The 18,509-nt window shown below is 43.4% G+C and overlaps 1 protein-coding gene across 2 annotated transcripts in view; it reads left to right on the top strand.

Moving 5' to 3' along the window:
- Positions 1–18,509, top strand: part of lmbr1 (limb development membrane protein 1) — a 55,638-nt gene that overhangs the window by 7,773 nt on the left and 29,356 nt on the right. For both annotated transcript variants that reach the window (XM_036944285.2, XM_036944284.2), the window contains exons 2-5: positions 3,774–3,846; positions 4,916–4,955; positions 6,334–6,473; positions 7,502–7,605. In XM_036944285.2, coding sequence (XP_036800180.2) covers positions 3,774–3,846; positions 4,916–4,955; positions 6,334–6,473; positions 7,502–7,605 — 357 coding nt within the window. The remainder of the gene's footprint in view (positions 1–3,773; positions 3,847–4,915; positions 4,956–6,333; positions 6,474–7,501; positions 7,606–18,509) is intronic.

Here is an 18,509-nt window from a genome sequence, read left to right as displayed (position 1 = left end):
GTTAACCGTTAATCTGTAAACCGTCAGTTTTTTGTGTGAAAATTTACAGTTGAAGTCGGAAGTTTACATACAGTTAGGTTGGAGTCATTAAAAATGTTTTTTCAACCACTCCACAAATTTCTTGTTAACCAACTATAGTTCTGGCAAGTCGTTTAGGACATCTGCTTTGTGCATGACACAAGTAATTTTTCCAACAGCTGTTTAAAGACAGATTATTTCACTTATAATTCACTGTATCACAATTCCAGTGGGTCAGAAGTTTACACACACTAAGTTGACTGTGCCTTTAAACAGCTTGAAAAATTCCAGAAAATGATGTCATGGCTTTAGAAGCTTCTGATAGGCTAATTGACATCATTTGAGTCATTTGGAGGAGTACCTGTGGATATATTTCAAGGCCTACCTTCAAACTTAATGCCTCTTTGCTTGACATCATGGGAAAATCAAAAGAAATCCAAGACCCCAGAAAAAAATTGTAGACCTCAAAGTCTGATTCATCCTTGTGAACAATTTCCAAATGCCTGAGGGTACCACGTTCATCTGTACAAACAATAGTACGCAAGTATGAACACCATGGGACCACGCAGCCGTCCTACCGCTCAGGAAGAAGACGCGTTCTGTCTCCTTGAGATGAACGTACTTTGTTGAGAAAAGTGCAAATCAGTCCCAGAACAACAGCAAAGGACCTTGTGAAGATGCTGGAGGAAACAGGTGCAAACGTATCTAAATCCACAGTAAAACGAGTCATATCAACATAACCTGAAAGGCCGCTCAGCAAGGAAGAAGCCAGTGCTCCAAAACTGCCATAAAAAAGCCAGACTACGGTTTGCAACTGCACATAGGGACAAAGATTGTACTTTTTGGAGAAATGTCCTCTGGTCTGATGAAACAAGAAATAGAACTGTTTGGCCATAATGACCATCGTTATGTTTGGAGGAAAAGGGTGAGGCTTGCAAGCCGAAGAACACCAACCCAACCGTGAAGCACAGGGATGGCAGCATCATGTTGTCGGAGTGCTTTGCTGCAGGAGGGACTGGTGCACTTCACAAAATAGATGGCATCATGAGGGAGGAAAAGTTTGTGGATGTATTGAAGCAACATCTCAAGTAGAGGTCGACCGATTATGATTTTTCAACGCCGATACCGATTATTGGATGACCAAAAAAGCAGATACCGATTAATCGGCCGATTTATAAAAAAAGAAGAAGAAAAAAGAGAAAAAAAAAGCTTTTTTAAATTATTTTATTATTTGTAATAATGACAATTACAACAATACTGAATGAACACTTATTTTAACCTAATATAATACATCAATAAAATCAATTTAGCCTCAAATAAATAATGAAACATGTTCAATTTGGTTTAAATAATGCAAAAATAGTGTTGGAGAAGAAAGTAAAAGTGCAATATGTGCTATGTAAGAAAGCTAACGTTTCAGTTCCTTGCTCAGAACATGAGAAAATATGAAAGCTGGTGGTTCCTTTTAACATGAGTCTTCAATATTCCCAGGTAAGAAGTTTTAGGTTGTAGGAATTATAGGACTATTTCCCTCTATACCATTTGTATTTCATTAACCTTTGACTATTGGATGTTCTTTTAGGCACTTTAGTATTGCCAGTGTAACAGTATAGCTTCCATCCCTCTAGTTAGCACGCGCTAACTAGCTAGCCATTTCACTTCGGTTACACCAGCCTCATCTCAGGAGTTGATAGGCTTGAAGTCATAAACAGCGCAATGCTTGACACAACAAAGAGCTGCTGGCAAAACGCACGAAAGTGCTGTTTGAATGGAAGTTTACCCGCCTGCTTCTACCTACCACCACTCAGTCAGATACTTGTATGCTCAGCCAGATTATATGCAACGCAGGACACGCTAGATAATATCTAGTAATATCATCAACCATGTGTAGGTAACTAGTGATTATGATTGATTGTTTTTTATAAGATAAGTTTAATGCTAGCTAGCAACTTACCTTTGCTTACTGCATTCGCGTAACAGGCAGTCTCCTTGTGGAGTGCCATGAGAGAGAGGCAGGTCGCTATTGCGCTGGACTAGTTAACTGTAAGGTTGCAAGATTGAATCCCCTGAGCTGACAAGGTGAAAATCTATCGTTCTGCCCCTGAACAAGGCAGTTAACCCACCGTTCCTAGGCCGTCATTGAAAATAAGAATGTGTTCTTAACTGACTTGCCTAGTTAAATAAAGGTATACAAAAATATATATATATATTTCATATATATATATATATATATATATATTAAAATGCAAATCAATTTATAACATTTTTGACATGCGTTTTTCTGGATTTTTGTTTTGTTTTTCTGTCTCTCACTGTTCAAATAAACCTACCATTAAAATTATAGACTAGTCATTTCTTTGTCAGTGGGCAAACGTACAAATCAGCAGGGGATCAAATACTTTATTCCCTCACTGTATGTATGCATGTATGTATGCATGTATGTATGCATGCATGTATGTATGTATGTATGTATGTGTGTGTGTATTATTATTATTATTATTATTATTATTATTATTATTATTATTATTATTATTACTATAGATTTTTTTTAGCCATTCTTTATCTATGCGTACTTTAGCCAGGTTGAATGTGTCTTGTCTGCCTGCACTCTTGCTGACTCTTGTCGTGTTGTGTAATGTGGAGATGGTGCTGATAGTGCTGCCGTTGCTGCAGAGGAGGATGATTCTAACGTTAGGCCTAGTTGCTGTCTGTCCCACTGTCCGAAGGGGAATGTGGGATATTTCTGTCAATGCTGGGTCTCTGAGGACCAGGGTTTGGGAATGGCACTCTGAAAATTTCATTCAGTCGTTGTTAGAACGCCTAATTCCAGATCATGCTGCATGTCGACTAATTAATGAATTAGCCTAGTTTGTGGCGTTCGTTCAAATTGGAAATGTTGGCCTATCTCGTGTCAAACTATTATGACTTATGGTTTAACCCAGTCTTAGGGCCTTTTTTACATGAACAATATATGTGAAGTAAGATCTGCCTTCGACATCAAATGCAACTATTCTGTTTACACAATTTGCTTTGGGTGTGGTGTGGCCTGTAACCTGATTCATAAAGTCTCTCAGCGCTGACCTAGGATCAGTTTCAACTTTTGGATCATCATGAATAAGATCACACGGACACAAGGGACCTGATCCGACATCGGCTGTCCTACTCTGAGACGTAGACTGGGCATGTATTCATTAAACAAGACAAGGTGCTGTTGAATAATGGGCAGCAACAGTGTCGGCACCGTCCCACCCAGGCTATTCGTTCCCTGTATGAGTGAATTACCTAGACTTGAGAGAGGCCTTTCCTGGGGGGGGGGGGTCTGTCTGTAACCTGATCAAGGCTACATGCATGACTGGTATTCATCCAGGCAACTATCCCAACTTCCGTCAATCATAGCTGTCCTAAGGAACTAACTCCATGTATACGGTACATGATGCCAATGATGCATATCCTAACACACTAGCTTTCATAGACCACGTGTCGCCTGTTTATTGTATTAGTATAGTAAATGTAGTAGTACCATATCAGGTTCCTGAAATGGAGCCCCATCGGCCCTGGTCAAAAGTAGTGCGCTCAGTAGGGAATAGGGAGCCATTTGGGATGGCGCCCATGTTTGTAGGGGAGGCTACTAAAGTGTGTCAAGTTGTGCTACGCGTTCACGTCAGCGCCATGCCGGATATTGTAAACCTTGATCATGTATGTACACTAGGGCAGTTTTCTAAGTGTTCATAATTGTTTTTTGTTTGTCTTTTCAGATTTGTTTCCTACTGTTTGCGGTACTCTACATTGTGTCGTATTGCATCATCACCAGGTACAAGAGGAAAACAGGTTAGTGGTCATGTTCTGTTTTTATGGTGAATATTGTACTTAAAATAGCAAAATATGCGGTGGTACCAACTTCACATCTATCAATAAAAAAAATCTATGTAGTACTCGCACACCTAATACTTGCACACACAGTCCCATTTGTTTCCACAGCAAATATTGCAAAGCTCTGTCTTTTGTTCATGCTGTGTTTGCACATAGACCCTCACATGTGTAAAGACTGTATATGACTATGTAACGTACATTAGACACACCTCATGGTAAATGAGTGACGAGGAGCTGACCTGTGTCTGACTGACAGAAAGACATATCCCCAACCCAGCATATTATACTATGAGACTTGTACCTGGTGAAAATGCATGTACATCCGATGCATTTCCAGTAGTGGACAGCAAATGCAATCACCCTTTTGATATTCATTCAGAGGGAAGCAATTCTGTCAAGATGAACGTATATGGCTTTCCATATTATGTTCCATACGATGCAAATAATGACCCCACACCCACATTGAAGTGTGTTGATATTATAGACAGATGGTCCATAATCATGTGTAAAAAGGGTCCTATAGCCAGCCTAACTGCAAGTTGGACAATATGTAGAATCAAAGACGAATCACTCTAACGAGGCATCGTGAAGTCTGTTCTACACCCGTTGTTCTTGGACAAATGTGGGATGCCCAGGTCGCCCTGGTTTCTCGAAGCTCCTTTAAAAGTAGACCACGTCAAAGATCCTCTGGGGATTGTTGTGCCCACAAAAGCTAGGTTGTTCTTTTCTCTGCACCCAGTACAGTAGCTAAACTATCCCAAATGGCACCCTATTCCCTACATAGGCCTTGTGGACACTGGTCAAAAGTAGTGTACTATATAGAGAATATATTGCCGTTTGGTACTGGTCCGTAGACTAGGACTGTAGGAAAAAGGGACTCCCTAAGTTTCATTGATGCATTAATTGTCGTACCATCTGGGATTTGAACCAGGCAACATGAGGTTTGTAGTCCCAAGAGGCCCATTGGCTGTCTCTGTAAGGTTCACTTGCTGTACCTGCTGTGACTAAGTGGTTTCCCTTCCCTCAGATGACCAGGAGGATGAAGATGCTGTCGTCAACAGAATATCGTGAGTGGAACTACTTTCAATAAAGCGGTTGAGCAATAGCTTTACTTTTAGTATCTCGGTGTTTCCTGAACCGTGACCCTCAGCCATTCCACATATTTGACCCCCCCCCCCCCCCCAAGTAGCGCCTGATTCAACGAGCCAACCAATCAGCAAGTCCTGTTTTGATGAATCAGGTGTGCTAATGTTGGAATAAATCAGATATGTGGAACGGCTGAGGGTCAGGCAGTCTGGTTTTGGAGAAACAACAGCGTAGCCTGTCTCGGTTTGAATGGCTGATGTGACTTGTCACTCACGTTGCATCACCACTGCACGCAGGGCCTGACACAACTCTGTTAATAAAGCAATAACAATGGCCTTTACGTGGCCATATGTTTGCGGCCCCCTTTGTCATTTGTCCTCTTTGGTCCAGCTGACGGTGATATTGCAAGGGGAAACGGCTGAGCCAAGTAAATGGTTCAACATTTTAAATGAATTAGGTTCTCAAGCCATATATCAAAGCGGCGACCTTGCCCGCCTCCCGCGGAGAACCAGAGCAGATGGTGTGGTGTCGTCCTCTGGGCAGCAGAATCTGGCAACCTCCACGTGTAGGCTGCAGCCCAGGCCCCTGCTCAGCTGGGATGCCAGGTTGTCGGGGGGGAGAGGGTCATATTGAGATTTAGCTCATAGATACTGAAGTGGCCATCCACACCACTAGTATTTAAGTTAAGTTGTCGACTGTTGTGCGTCCCAAATTGAACCCTATTCCCTATGTAGTGCTGTGCACTACTTTTGACCAGGGTTTATAGGGCTCTGGTCAAAAGTAGTGCACTATATAGGGAATAGGGGGCCATTTGGGAGGCTCCCTGGGACACTCAACAACTTAATTCGCTTATTGTTAATCCCTGTCACACTGTATACACCGGCAGAGTCGCTATTAATGCGACGTGTAATCTAACACTAATCCTTAAATGACAGTTGGCCGGCCTACAGTTATACTTGAGTAATACAATTTTGTCAAATGATTCATAGCCCGCTGCATGAATGTCGCCATTGTATGTATTTGAATGCTGATGTGCAGAGCTGTGACACTGACAATTTTATATGAATAAATACTACGATACATGTCATTTAACAATTCCTTAAACCTAGAATTCTTAATTACAAACAAGTTTTATAGTTTTAACCATGTTTTGAGGCTGTACAGTGTTTGTTTACAAACATTGGCGTAAAACTAACAATTCATTAGTTATATTCTTCAAGAATCAATGGGCATATATGAAAATTGCTAAAGCAAGTAAGGATTCTATTTTTAACAAAACTGATACCACAGCAAACTAGACTTTCTTACTAATTCCTCTCATTCACTCTGTGTGTGTTTGTGTGTGGCTCCTCCCCACAGACTGTACATGTGCACCTTCACCCTGGCCATGTCGGGTGGGGCTGTTCTCCTCCTGCCTTTCTCAATCATCAGCAATGAGATCCTGCTCTCCTTCCCCAGAAACTACTACATTCAGTGGCTCAATGGCTCCCTCATCCATGGTCAGTACTGGCATTCACATAGCGTTCTATTATTTGGCTGCGTCCCAAATGGCACCCAATGTAGTACACTACTTTTGACCTGGACCCATAGGGTTCTGTTCAAAAATATTGCACTGTGTAGGGAATAGGGTGCCATTTAGGACAGAGGTTCAATGTGGATTGACTTCCTTGTTTTGAGTGCTTTTCGCTCACTTAACCACATGTAACATAACAGAATCGCTCCTTTTATACATCGTGTCACAAAGATCTGCTTCCCACAGAAACTGGTGGGTTTGTGTCCTAAATGACACCCTATTCCCTGTTAAGTGCACTACTTTTGACCAGAGCCATATGGGCCCTCATCAAAAGAAGTGCACTTCAAATGGAATAGGGTGCCATTTTGGACAGACCCTGGTGGTCTATCAGAGAAAATTACATTTGTCAAGACTTGATTTATATTTGTGCATGACTGCAAAGTTTGCCTAAAACATGACCCCAATGGAAATAGTCACCAACCACAGTCCCGGTGGCCTGCGGGGTGCCACATTCTACACACCTGACTCAAGTCATTAACATATCATTAGCTGAAACAGGTGTGATTAGTTCTTTCCTAGAACAAAGGTCTGCACACCCATACATCTATCTACAAGATCAGGGTAGTAAATAAATCTTGCTTTCCAGCCACAAGGGGTCATCAGAGTCCACGGTTTAGCAGATGACTGCAGGAATGGATTGTGTCCAGTGGACGCAGCAGTGCTTTCTATCTATCCAAAGCAACTCTTTCTCATGACTCAAGAGATGTGTCCCAAATGGCGCCCTATTCCCTGTATATTGCACTCCATAGTGCACAACTTTTGACCAGAGCCTTATTGGTCCTGGTCAAAAGTATTGCACTGTGGAGAATAGGGTGGCATTTAGTATGCAGCTGAGGTCTGAGGAGGAGGTGTTTTATTGTAAGTTGTGATTTCAGTCATGTTGTATTTGGCTTGGTGACATTCTTGAAAGACTGATTGATTGATTGTTAAGTAGATAAAATGTTGCCCATACAGGCCTGTGGAATCTGGTGTCGCTCTTCTCCAATCTCTGCCTCTTCGTCCTGATGCCCTTTGCCTATTTCTTTCTGGAGTCCGAGGGATTTGCTGGATCAAAAAAGGTACAAAATGCACAGTTGCTAACAACCTGCTAAAACCTGTGTATTTTGGTTTTAACATGCTCTTGTAGTATTGATGAACTCGTGATCTTTTGTGATTGGTTTCTCCGTTGTCACACAACTGTTTGAATTTTTCCGCTGTGCCTTATCAAAACAGCACAGTTTTCATCGGTCATTCATCCTTTTGATTATGACCAATGGCTGTTGAGTTGACTGGCTTAAGCAGAGCAGGTTTCAGAGTAGATCATTCTGTTTGCCTGCCTTTCATTGTTTAAGAATCTCTATCTATTCCTGTTTACATTCTGTCTGTCTCTGTCTGATTTGAGAGGATGTCTAGTGGCAGCAGCAGGTGCCTGGTCATTACTCTTTCTCTGACTCTCATCAGTTGACCGTAAAACTGCGGCCGCAAAAACCTCATTAACCATGAAACGGCGACAATCTGGTCTTCGGCGGCCGCCACATCCTGACAAGCCGTTCCAATAAGCCAGACGCTGCAAACAGTTCAACACCACGACATCGGCCCCCGTGATTTAGGGCCTGATTCGGCCTCCCTCCTCCGCCCTAAAATAAAACTTCAAAAGGACAGCCTAATAATCGAGTTGTAAGGCTCCGCGAACTTCCTCGTTTGAATTAATTATCCCGAAGAAGAAAAAAAAAAGTCAGAGGCCCGTGTTCTGCGAGTCCATAAAGACGGAACAACATGACAGCACAATAGAGCCCAAATAGAGAGGGGGGGGAGAGATTTACTTTTAAATGCACCTCTATTCTATGTCACAGTTTGAAACCCCTCTGGTTTATGTCCCTCCTGGCAAACTTAAATAAAAATTTGTCTCTTACTGTAGTTTACGGCCCCGTTTGTTTGGGGCCCGGCTGCTAATTTGTTTCGGTTGGATTTCTTGTAATAAAGTCCACGATGGCTAGGAAGTGGAACACACCAGCCTCTGCCACTTTATGGTTTTGTACTCTTTCATTTTGAACTTCTATGACTGTTTCTTGCTACTGATCGTCCATACGTTTTCTGAGAGGAAGCACTGCTTAATGTTGGCTACACATCCAGGTATATTGTGTGTGTGTGAACAGAGAAAAGGGCTGGGACCCAACTGCTCTCATTTGGCCAAATAAAGCACCCCGCTGTGTCACTCAACAAACCGACCACAGGATGACATGAAAGGCGTATTTCCGTTTTTATAATGTGATATTAGCCCTCTCCCGATAAAGAGTATTAGAGACTGAGTATTACATCTCAGGGGTTTATGTGGCCATAATGTGACGCCACTGAAAAAGTTCCTTTGACTGCGGAAATGAAGTGAACGATGAATTGAACTGGTAACGGTTTAAGTCAGGCTTTTCAAGTGGCTTTGTTTTAGTTTTGACGAGGGCACTAAAGTTCTCAGAGTTGAATCGAGATTGAAATCTCTGCTTTAAAAAATATATATATTAGCTCACTCTTCAAAGGTTCTGCTGTCCGGGTGATTTACCAGTCTTTCAAATTGTCTAAATTGTGGATGAATCGGATTGACTTACCGTCAAAATGTGGGTATGAACTAACTTTATTCACCAACATGAAATACCCAATACTAACCATATTACCTCTCAAACTCTCTCGGACTGACTCTCAAATCTTACCCGCAATTATTAATTACTAATGTTTGCAAAATGCTTTTTAAATTCATTGCAGAGAAGTGGCAGATTTTTAAACGTCATCTTATAGTTGAGCGTTTTGGCTCAAGAAACCCATTTTATGCTGCAGCCCGTGTGCCAACCCGGTATCACCTCACGCTTATAAAGAGATATTAGACCAGCTCTATTTTGTGATGAAGGGCCAGATCATTTAGACTTTAAATCAAACCGTTTTTACCCCCCTTCACATTTTGGCTATGATTCCTGCATATTAAGTCATTTTTTTGTTGTTGTTGAAGATATTAACAACATTATCTTTTGGTCAATGATCCCTCTGGCATGGAGGGAAAAGGGACTGTTGTGTATGCACCAGGGGTTGGAACCGATTTGTCTTTTCCCCAATCGTTTCATTCTGAACAGAACTAGGGCTGTGGCGGTCACGAAATTTCGTCCGCCGGTGATTGTCAAGCAAATAACTGTCTGTCTCACGACCGTTAATTAACATAAACCCATTTAGCATCTCCTTGCTCCTACACCTACAAGCCACTGATGCAGACCGTTGGAACATCTACATTTAACATTTTAAAAAGTCAAATAAATCCATGTTAATATAGCCTACACCTTCACAATAAATCTGTTTTTTATTTTAGACTGGTCTAAAGAAGCATGATATGAAGAAAATGTAGTCTATTTCAGAAGAACAGAATAGCATACTCTTGAGTTGTCCTAATGTTAGTCAGATCAGGACCTATGCCATATGGCTGTGGGCTACACTAGTTAATTTAGCAGACAAGATTTGCTTAGAATTCCGTGGCATTATTTTATAGTATGAAGAATACAATTGAACACAGCTGAATAAAATATAAATATTTTCTCCAAACGATTTGAGGGAGTGCGCACATGCAGGCTATTCTGTGTTGAGCGTGCTCCTAAGCGCCTCTCACTCACACGGTTCTCCCATCACGTGAGCAGGTCTTTCTCACAGGCTGCAAGTGAAGACAGACACATCGGGGACGCGACTGGATGCGTCCTTATCCAATTTCGAGGTGCATATTGAAGATATTGGAAGAACTGTCCACATTTACTTTTTGTCAGAACAGAACATTTCGCTTATAATGTTGATGATAAACCTTTAGGCCATTTCTTCACATTATAAGCGCAGCAATGTACACACAGCAGTAGGCTATAAGCGCAAATGTAACATTAGCGGGAAAACACAATTTATCAAAAGTGACCGCAAATGCGATTATGCATGTAATGCTTTTATTATGAAGGTGCATTTTTATGGTGAACATTTTCTTCCCCAAACTTGAAACTCTCACACTGTTTATGTATGCCAGTTAGGCTCTAAACCCCTTGTAAAGTGGCTTAATGTGCTTAATTTTTGAAAGATGTGGCCACTTTAGTTATCTTATCAAAACATATAGGCCTATGGGCCCAGCATATGTTTTTGATAAGGTTTGCATCACTACTAAATATATAATTTACAAGTGATAGGCTAATATTGTCACCCGTCGGACTATTCTTGATTGAATCTTGTCTTTACATATACTAAATAATATGTGTGAAATTTGTTTTGATTTAGAATGGACCATTTTCATGCACCTGTATTTTTTCCCGTTTCTCCTGCTTCAAGACATGTCATCTATGGGCTTAAATAGCGAATGGAGGACGCTTTTCCCGTGGTTCATTTTCATGCCAGCCAGGTTGGCTATACTCCTGTTGTAAAGATAAACAATGTGCTTAAAATGAGGAAAGTTGAGAAATAAATATAGTAGGCCTAGCCTATAGAAAGCTGATGGGATCCTCCTGTTTTTAGTAGAGGCCATCACTCTGTTTTCTCACGCGATTGCATAGCCTATAGAAATGTTGTGCAACATGAGCTCATGGGCTCTCATTAAGGGTTTGATTGGTTTGCATTGGTGTCAGAGTGCTTAGAAGGACAATAGTGCTGAGTACCAAGTTTGCTTGGCTACTAATGACCATCAGCACCATCAAAGCTTGGAGAAGCCTAATTACCGTGACTAAACGGTCACATGGAATTTGACTGCCTTCATGACTAGTGACCTCAGGTGTGGCGGTAATACGGTCACCGCAACAGCCCTAAACAGAGCCATTTACATTTTTAAAAATTGTTTCGTTACACTATTCCGCAAAATAAAGTCCTGAACCGATTCATATCCCAACAAAGTACAGGTTTATTGTTACTTTGTTCCTTGGAGGAGGTTTAGCTAGTAGCGCTGCGTTATCTGAATTAGGACCACAGAATTTTTCCTACGGAGGAGCGGCTTATCATGTATAGAAGAAATCCAGCCTTTGTCAAGTTTATTTTTTTGTTAACTCTAACCCTTTTCCTAACCTTAATAAAATTATCCTTATCTGCCAAGTTAATTCTCCTAACCTGTTGCCTAAGTTCTTCTAAACCTGCTACAAAAAGTAAATTCATTCAAATCGACGATCCCTTTTAGCAATGACCGGCTTTGAATGTCTTTGAACTTCCGAGAGTCGGCTTAACGTTGGACCAGAGCTAGCTACAGTGCCTTGTGAAAGTATTCGGCCCCCTTGAACTTTGCGACCTTTTGCCACATTTCAGGCTTCAAACATAAAGATATAAAACTGTATTTTTTTTGTGAAGAATCAACAACAAGTGGGACACAATCATGAAGTGGAACGACATTTATTGGATATTTCAAACTTTTTTAACAAATCAAAAACTGAAAAATTGGGCGTGCAAAATTATTCAGCCCCCTTAAGTTAATACTTTGTAGCGCCACCTTTTGCTGCGATTACAGCTGTAAGTCGCTTGGGTTATGTCTCTATCAGTTTTGCACATCGAGAGACTGAATTTTTTTCCCCATTCCTCCTTGCAAAACAGCTCGAGCTCAGTGAGGTTGGATGGAGAGCATTTGTGAACAGCAGTTTTCAGTTCTTTCCACAGATTCTCGATTGTATTCAGGTCTGGACTTTGACTTGGCCATTCTAACACCTGGATATGTTTATTTTTGAACCATTCCATTGAAGATTTTGCTTTATGTTTTGGATCATTGTCTTGTTGGAAGACAAATCTCCATCCCAGTCTCAGGTCTTTTGCAGACTCCATCAGGTTTTCTTCCAGAATGGTCCTGTATTTGGCTCCATCCATCTTCCCGTCAATTTTAACCATCTTCCCTGCAGGCCCAAACCATGATGCTGCCACCACCATGTTTGACAGTGGGGATGATGTGTTCAGCTGTGTTGCTTTTACGCCAAACATAACGTTTTGCATTGTTGCCAAAAAAGTTCAATTTCAGTTGAGCAGTTCAGTTTGAAATATCCAATAAATGTCGTTCCACTTCATGATTGTGTCTCACTTGTTGTTGATTCTTCACAAAAAATACAGTTTTATATCTTGATGTTTGAAGCCTGAAATGTGGCAAAAGGTCGCAAAGTTCAAGGGGGCCAAATACTTTCGCAAGGCACTGTAGCTAACAAGCTTGAGTGTGCGCAGAGCGGCACCAGAATTAAAAACATCTTACCTTTTTGTACTTAATTAACCCAATGTGAAACGTGAGAACTAGCATCCGTAAAATCTCTCCCTAAAAATGTTGGAATAACGCTTGTAATATCAGTCGGTTGCACGCTTTGGAGGGGCAACACACACGCTCACAAACACTGGCAAATGTTTTCAGCTGGCAGGCAGACACTGGAATACGTTTCTGAGTGACAGAGTGAGGGCTTTGCATAGGCGTATTGTAAAATAACGTTATTAACTGCTTCCCATGCTTTTAAAATAACGGTTCTGTTCTGGAACAGTGTAGATCACTTTCGTTCCCGGTTCGGATTCTGTTCCTCGAAAAACGTAATTGTTCGGTTCTGTTCCCTGAACCGGTTACAAGCCCTAGTATGCACCACCAGTAGATAGCGTTGTTATGATGGTCGGTCAATATTTGTATGATGGACCACGCCGACTTAGGTTATGTTCAAAATTAGTGCACTATATAGTAGGGCTGTGACGATGCTGGTATAGTCCCCTGCCCAACTATATAGGGCATAGGGTTCCATTTGGGACAGAGACTTAGTCTGACTGAGAAATTGTCCCAGCTATGGGCCAGCAGTTTTCATCTGTTGCTTAAAGAAGCTCCTCATCAATCTACAGGCCTAGGCTAAAGCCGGTGATAAAAAAAAAAAAGTGTGTTTTATTGCGGAGGCAAAAACCGCCTTGTGCTAGTTACTAAGATACTCTTCTTTGTTGGTGCTCCACAATGGAGCCTGGATATTTATTTCAAATCTCCCTGCACATGTAGACATTTTTCCCAGGCCTTCGCTCTGGCAAGTGATGTTTACGTACCTTCCTTTAAGGTCAGAATGTCTTGCGAAAAGCCCCTCCTTTACAATGTCCGTCGCCATGGCAACACATTGGCTTGAGCAGAGCATTTGAAAAGTGCACTGTTCAGGATTTTCTTCTTCTCCTCCTCTCTGTCTTTCAAACCAAATGATCAGCTCCTAGAGAGGGACTGCGTTTGAATTGTTGGATGAAATTGTCTGTTTATTTTCTAGCTAGCTGGTGGTAGTGTTTTGGGGTATTACACATATTTCTGTCTAAAATTATAGTGCTTGACATACAAGCCTGAGATTCACATCAACTGTTATTTGTTTACTTGGATCACAAGAAAAAGTCTTACTCATTGGTTTGATCCCGGGTTTTGTCAAGGGGAAAAAAAGTTGTATTCACGATTTTAAGGATGATTTTCAGTTATGTTATTGAGGTTGCTTGTTGGCAGGCCTTCTCTATTGAGCCACTCTGTGCTCGTCGATATAACCGTCCTCTTGTCTTGACAAAACCCAGGTGACAGTAATTTATTCTTTAGAGACTTATCAGCCTGACACCTCTTGGTAATGACAACAAGATGGAGTCACTGTAGGGGGAAAACGAACGATGGAGCTACAACGGGAAGCAAACGCTTTCCCCATGCGCCTACTGCCGTGTCTTTAGAAGTTTTAGCTTGCGACGGCTTTACAGGGGGAGTCTCTCCAGTCCAGCGGCTCCCTCTCTGTTTTCTGTCTCTGACACGGCCAGAGCTGAAGGCCGGGGCTGAAGGGTACACTAATAAGGGCCCTTGGCATCTGGCACGGCAGAGGTAGAGAAGTGGAGTGGTGGGATGGGTTTCGGCTCCCTCCCTCCATCCCACACGGTCCTGTCAGGAAGAGGAGTGATGGGCAGTGGGATGATCTCTGCCGCTGTGCTGACCCGCTGCAAATTAATGGGTGGGCTGGAAGCTCCTCTCTTATCAGTATCTCTCTCTGTGGCTCTCCATGTTTCCTATGCATCCTCTTCTTTATTCTATCCCTGTGAGATTTACTGTACTCCCTCTCCTGTTTCCTTATTCTCCTGTCCCCCTCTCTCTGTCTCTCTGCAGCGTGGCCCCGCCCTTTCTTTTCCGTTTTATCCCTCTCTCTGTACCATCTCCTATCCCTTCTCTCTTTCCTCTCTCTCTTTCTTTTCTCTTTCTCTCTCTCTCGCTGTCTCTGTGTCTGTATTTCGCTCTCTCTTCTCTCTGCCTTTCTCTGCCCTGGGGAAGTGGAGGGAATAGCACACCATGGCACAATGACATTCAGCTCCCAGAGAACTGGCTCTCTATTTGATGAAACACCGTCTGTCTGCATCCCGAATGGCACCCTGTTCCCTATATAGTGGATTGCTTTTGACCTGACCCCCAAAGTAGTGCACTCAATAGGGAATTAGGCCGCCATTTGGGACACAGGCACTGCCTAGCTATGCTTCTCCAAGGACATGTTACAGGGATGCATGTAGCCATTGTGCTGTACATTGCAGTACCCAGATATGTCATTTCTGATCCTACGGAGTAAAAGGATGTTCAGTTTTGGTATTAAGGCATCCAGTGATTCTCTGTAGAGCTCTTCACGGGTCCAAAAAGTTGGATCCAACCAGGACTGGACCCCTCGATTTCCTTCACAAACCCGAACGGACCCAATAACAACTTGATTTATTTGTTGTCAGCTAAGTTATTCAGGTTAATGTGTAGTTGGCTAGGCTTAATATAAGTCAACAACTTCCCCTTATTAACCTAAAAGCAATAGGCTTTATGCAGAGCTGTGGTCTGGTCCACTCCGGTATATCAGCTGTAGTTGCATAGATCCAAGGCCCCGTTTGCACTCTAACCTGTTTCGGGGGTTCGGGCCGGGTCTCAGGTTTTTTGAGTTGCGGTGGACCCGTGAAGACCTCTGATTCAGTATCCCCTGGGTTGCTGGTGGTTTGGGATGGGTCTGGGTGAGCATACACACACACACAGTGCAGTGTCTCACACGCATTTCTTTGAAGTCTCTGATTCCCTGGTATTCCAGTGGAGCTGCACTAGGCAGAGCAGGCAGCTATCCCCATGCTCGGCGGTGTGAGGATCGAGGGGGGGATGCTGAATATTTCAGAGCTGCTATATATAGAGGTGGTGTACACATTTTAGAATGGCAAGAATAGAAACTCTCGGCACTGGATGGCGCTGGGCTCTGGATGGCGCTGGGCTCTGGGTGGCTCTGGATGGTGCTGGGCTCTGGGTGGCTCTGGATGGCGCTGGGCTCTGGATGGCTCTGGATGGCGCTGGGCTCTGGATGGCGCTGGGCTCTGGATGGCGCTGGGCTCTGGATGGCGCTGGGCTCTGGATGGCGCTGGGCTCTGGGTGGCTCTGGATGGCTCTGGATGGCGCTGGGCTCTGGGTGGCTCTGGATGGTGCTGGGCTCTGGGTGGCTCTGGATGGCGCTGGGCTCTGGATGGCGCAGATCTTTTTCCATGTTTCTCCCTTTCTTTTTCCCGGGAGACAGTCGCTGCGACGTGATCAGCGGGGATTTGATTTGCCTGTTTTTAAACGAGCGTTATCTACGTTTCCCACGTTTCGATGATTGTGGCAACTGTCTGCATTGCTTACAATCGGCATGAAAAAATATATCTATTTAAGAATAAAATTGACGCTTATTTATGAAAGAGAAACCAGGACAATGCAGAGTATAAGTAATGCAATATGCCATATGTTAAGTGATTAATTCAAGGGCTTACAATTTAGACCCTCTGTTTCCAAACACTTCCAAACACTTTTTTCTGACACTCCACTTGGCCCTCCAATACACCTGAAACCAGGAATAACATTTGGGGAAGTGACAGGCATTGCCTTTGCCCTAAATGATCTGAATGGGTAATGATTTTAGGCTTATAAATGATTGAGAGGCCCGGACTAGAGGAGATACACCTTCAGCATGGCATGGGCTGCTGGTTAAGGTGGACTGAGGCACCTGAGTGGAGCCGCCTCCTGCAGCAGGCCCGTGCACGGTCCTATCCGTCCCAAGGCCTCCTTAAGAGAGCGCGTGTGGGACGTGACAGAAGTCTCTGAAAGCATTCCTTTCTCACCTCTGGGGACGAGATACTCGCAGACGTTCTTCTCTCTCTCCTCCTCCTCCCCCGTCTATCTATATCTCTCCCTCCCCTTCTTTCTCTCTCATCTCCTCTTCTCCGACGTTGAGATCTTCTCACTGGCCAGTTCAGGTCTGATGTGAGCTGCTAGACTGCAGTCAGCATCACAGTAGTTATGTAGCCAATGTCCAGTAGGAAGAACTGAGCACATGAGAGGGTAGGGGTTTCACTAGGGGTTTCAGTGAGCAGGTCAGATGAAGGGCCTGTCATTATACCATTTTAGACCTTTCCATATCTTGAACATGAGACGCTAGTCTAGATAGGTTTTAATAACGGCTACCGGGGGAAATATTTTGCGTCTAAAATGGCACCCTATTCACTATGTAGTGTAGTACTTTTTTTAAAATATTTTTTTTAACCAGGGCCCGGGTGGTTAAATGGAGAATAGGGTGTAATTTGGGACACATTTTAGAGACTCGGGGCGGCCTGCTGTACCTGCAGAGTTGCGGCTGTATCAGACGTGGCCACACTGGGGCGCTCTAGACTCGACACCCACGGCTGTGCTAGAAAATTCTACACTTGTCCCTTCCATCGAGCCTTCATGATGCTGTGAGGTAGAGAGAATGAGAAGTCTAGGGTGTGTCCCAAACGGCACCCTATTCCCTATATGGTGCACTGCATTTGACCAGGGCTCGAAAGTAGTGCACTATATAGGGAACAGGGTGCCATTTGGGACGCGGATGTAGATTTTACAGCTGTGTAGATGAGACCCGTTTGCCGAACGTAATTTGATTATCAGAATGGTTGGGAAGACAGTGGTACTAGTGGCGATGGTCATAGGTAACCTTAGAGTTCAGACAGGGGATCAACAACTGTTAAGTGACATGAAAGGACGCCTTCAAACAGAGGATCACTGCACTATGTATAGTACCTGATCATAAATACGCCACACATCAGTTAGCACATCATCAGCTACCTAGTAACAAATTGATTAGATGCCCAATTTGAGGCTATCCGCAAGCCATGTGTAAGTCATTCTTTGCAGCCCATTCCTGTAAGTGCCAGACGGTATCTCCTCTACAGTGTTGTAGGCAGAGGGTGTGTCTCAAATGGCACCCTACCCCTTTATAGTACACTCGTTTTGACCAGAGCCATATGGGCCTTGGTCAAAAGTAGTGCGAAATACAGGAAATAGGGGGCCATTTGGGACACAGACAGAGCCTGTCCACCTCCACCGGCGGGTGGGGGGGGGGTGGTCTCTGTTTGAACAGGTAGAGAGGACTTTATTAACCACTCAGCGGTCTGTGACCCGGAAAACCCAAATTACCCCAACTCCTGTCTGCGTTGGGCCGCCGGGCAATGGGCGCGTTAAGAGCCCCCCTAATCACCCCCAGATGTAACGGGAGGCCTGCTCTTAATCTGCAGACAGTAGTGAGGCTTCACTTCAGCTCGTTTTTATGCTTTAACCTCCAGTCTGCTCCGAGCCCCGGCTGGGAGTCTGGTTAGACCCTTTTTATAGGCCCAATATACTGTTAGAAAAGGTGCTTTAACGTGGACTTCACCGGGATCAGTTAAGTAAGTGTGGGGCTGCAATCTGGAACTGAGGCTGCGTTGCAAAACAGCACCCTATTCCCTACACGGTGCACTACTTTTGACCAGGCCCCTATGAGGTCTGGTTAAACGTAGCGTACTACATAGGGAATAGGCTGCCGTTTGGGACGCAGCATGAATGTAAAACGATGCCGTTTTTAATACGAGAGCGCAAGATTATTGCGGGTGATTTTATAGAGAAGGTATAAATGCTTCACAGTGTATGGGATGTAAACAGAGACGTCTACTTTCTTGGGGATCTGAATATTGACTGGTTTTCATCAATCTGTCCACTCAAGAG

Source organism: Oncorhynchus mykiss, chromosome 15 (genome assembly GCF_057628025.1).
Source record: "Oncorhynchus mykiss isolate SJ-2025 chromosome 15, ASM5762802v1, whole genome shotgun sequence".
Classification (NCBI taxonomy): domain Eukaryota; kingdom Metazoa; phylum Chordata; class Actinopteri; order Salmoniformes; family Salmonidae; genus Oncorhynchus; species Oncorhynchus mykiss.
This window is presented reverse-complemented; position numbering and strand designations above follow the sequence as displayed.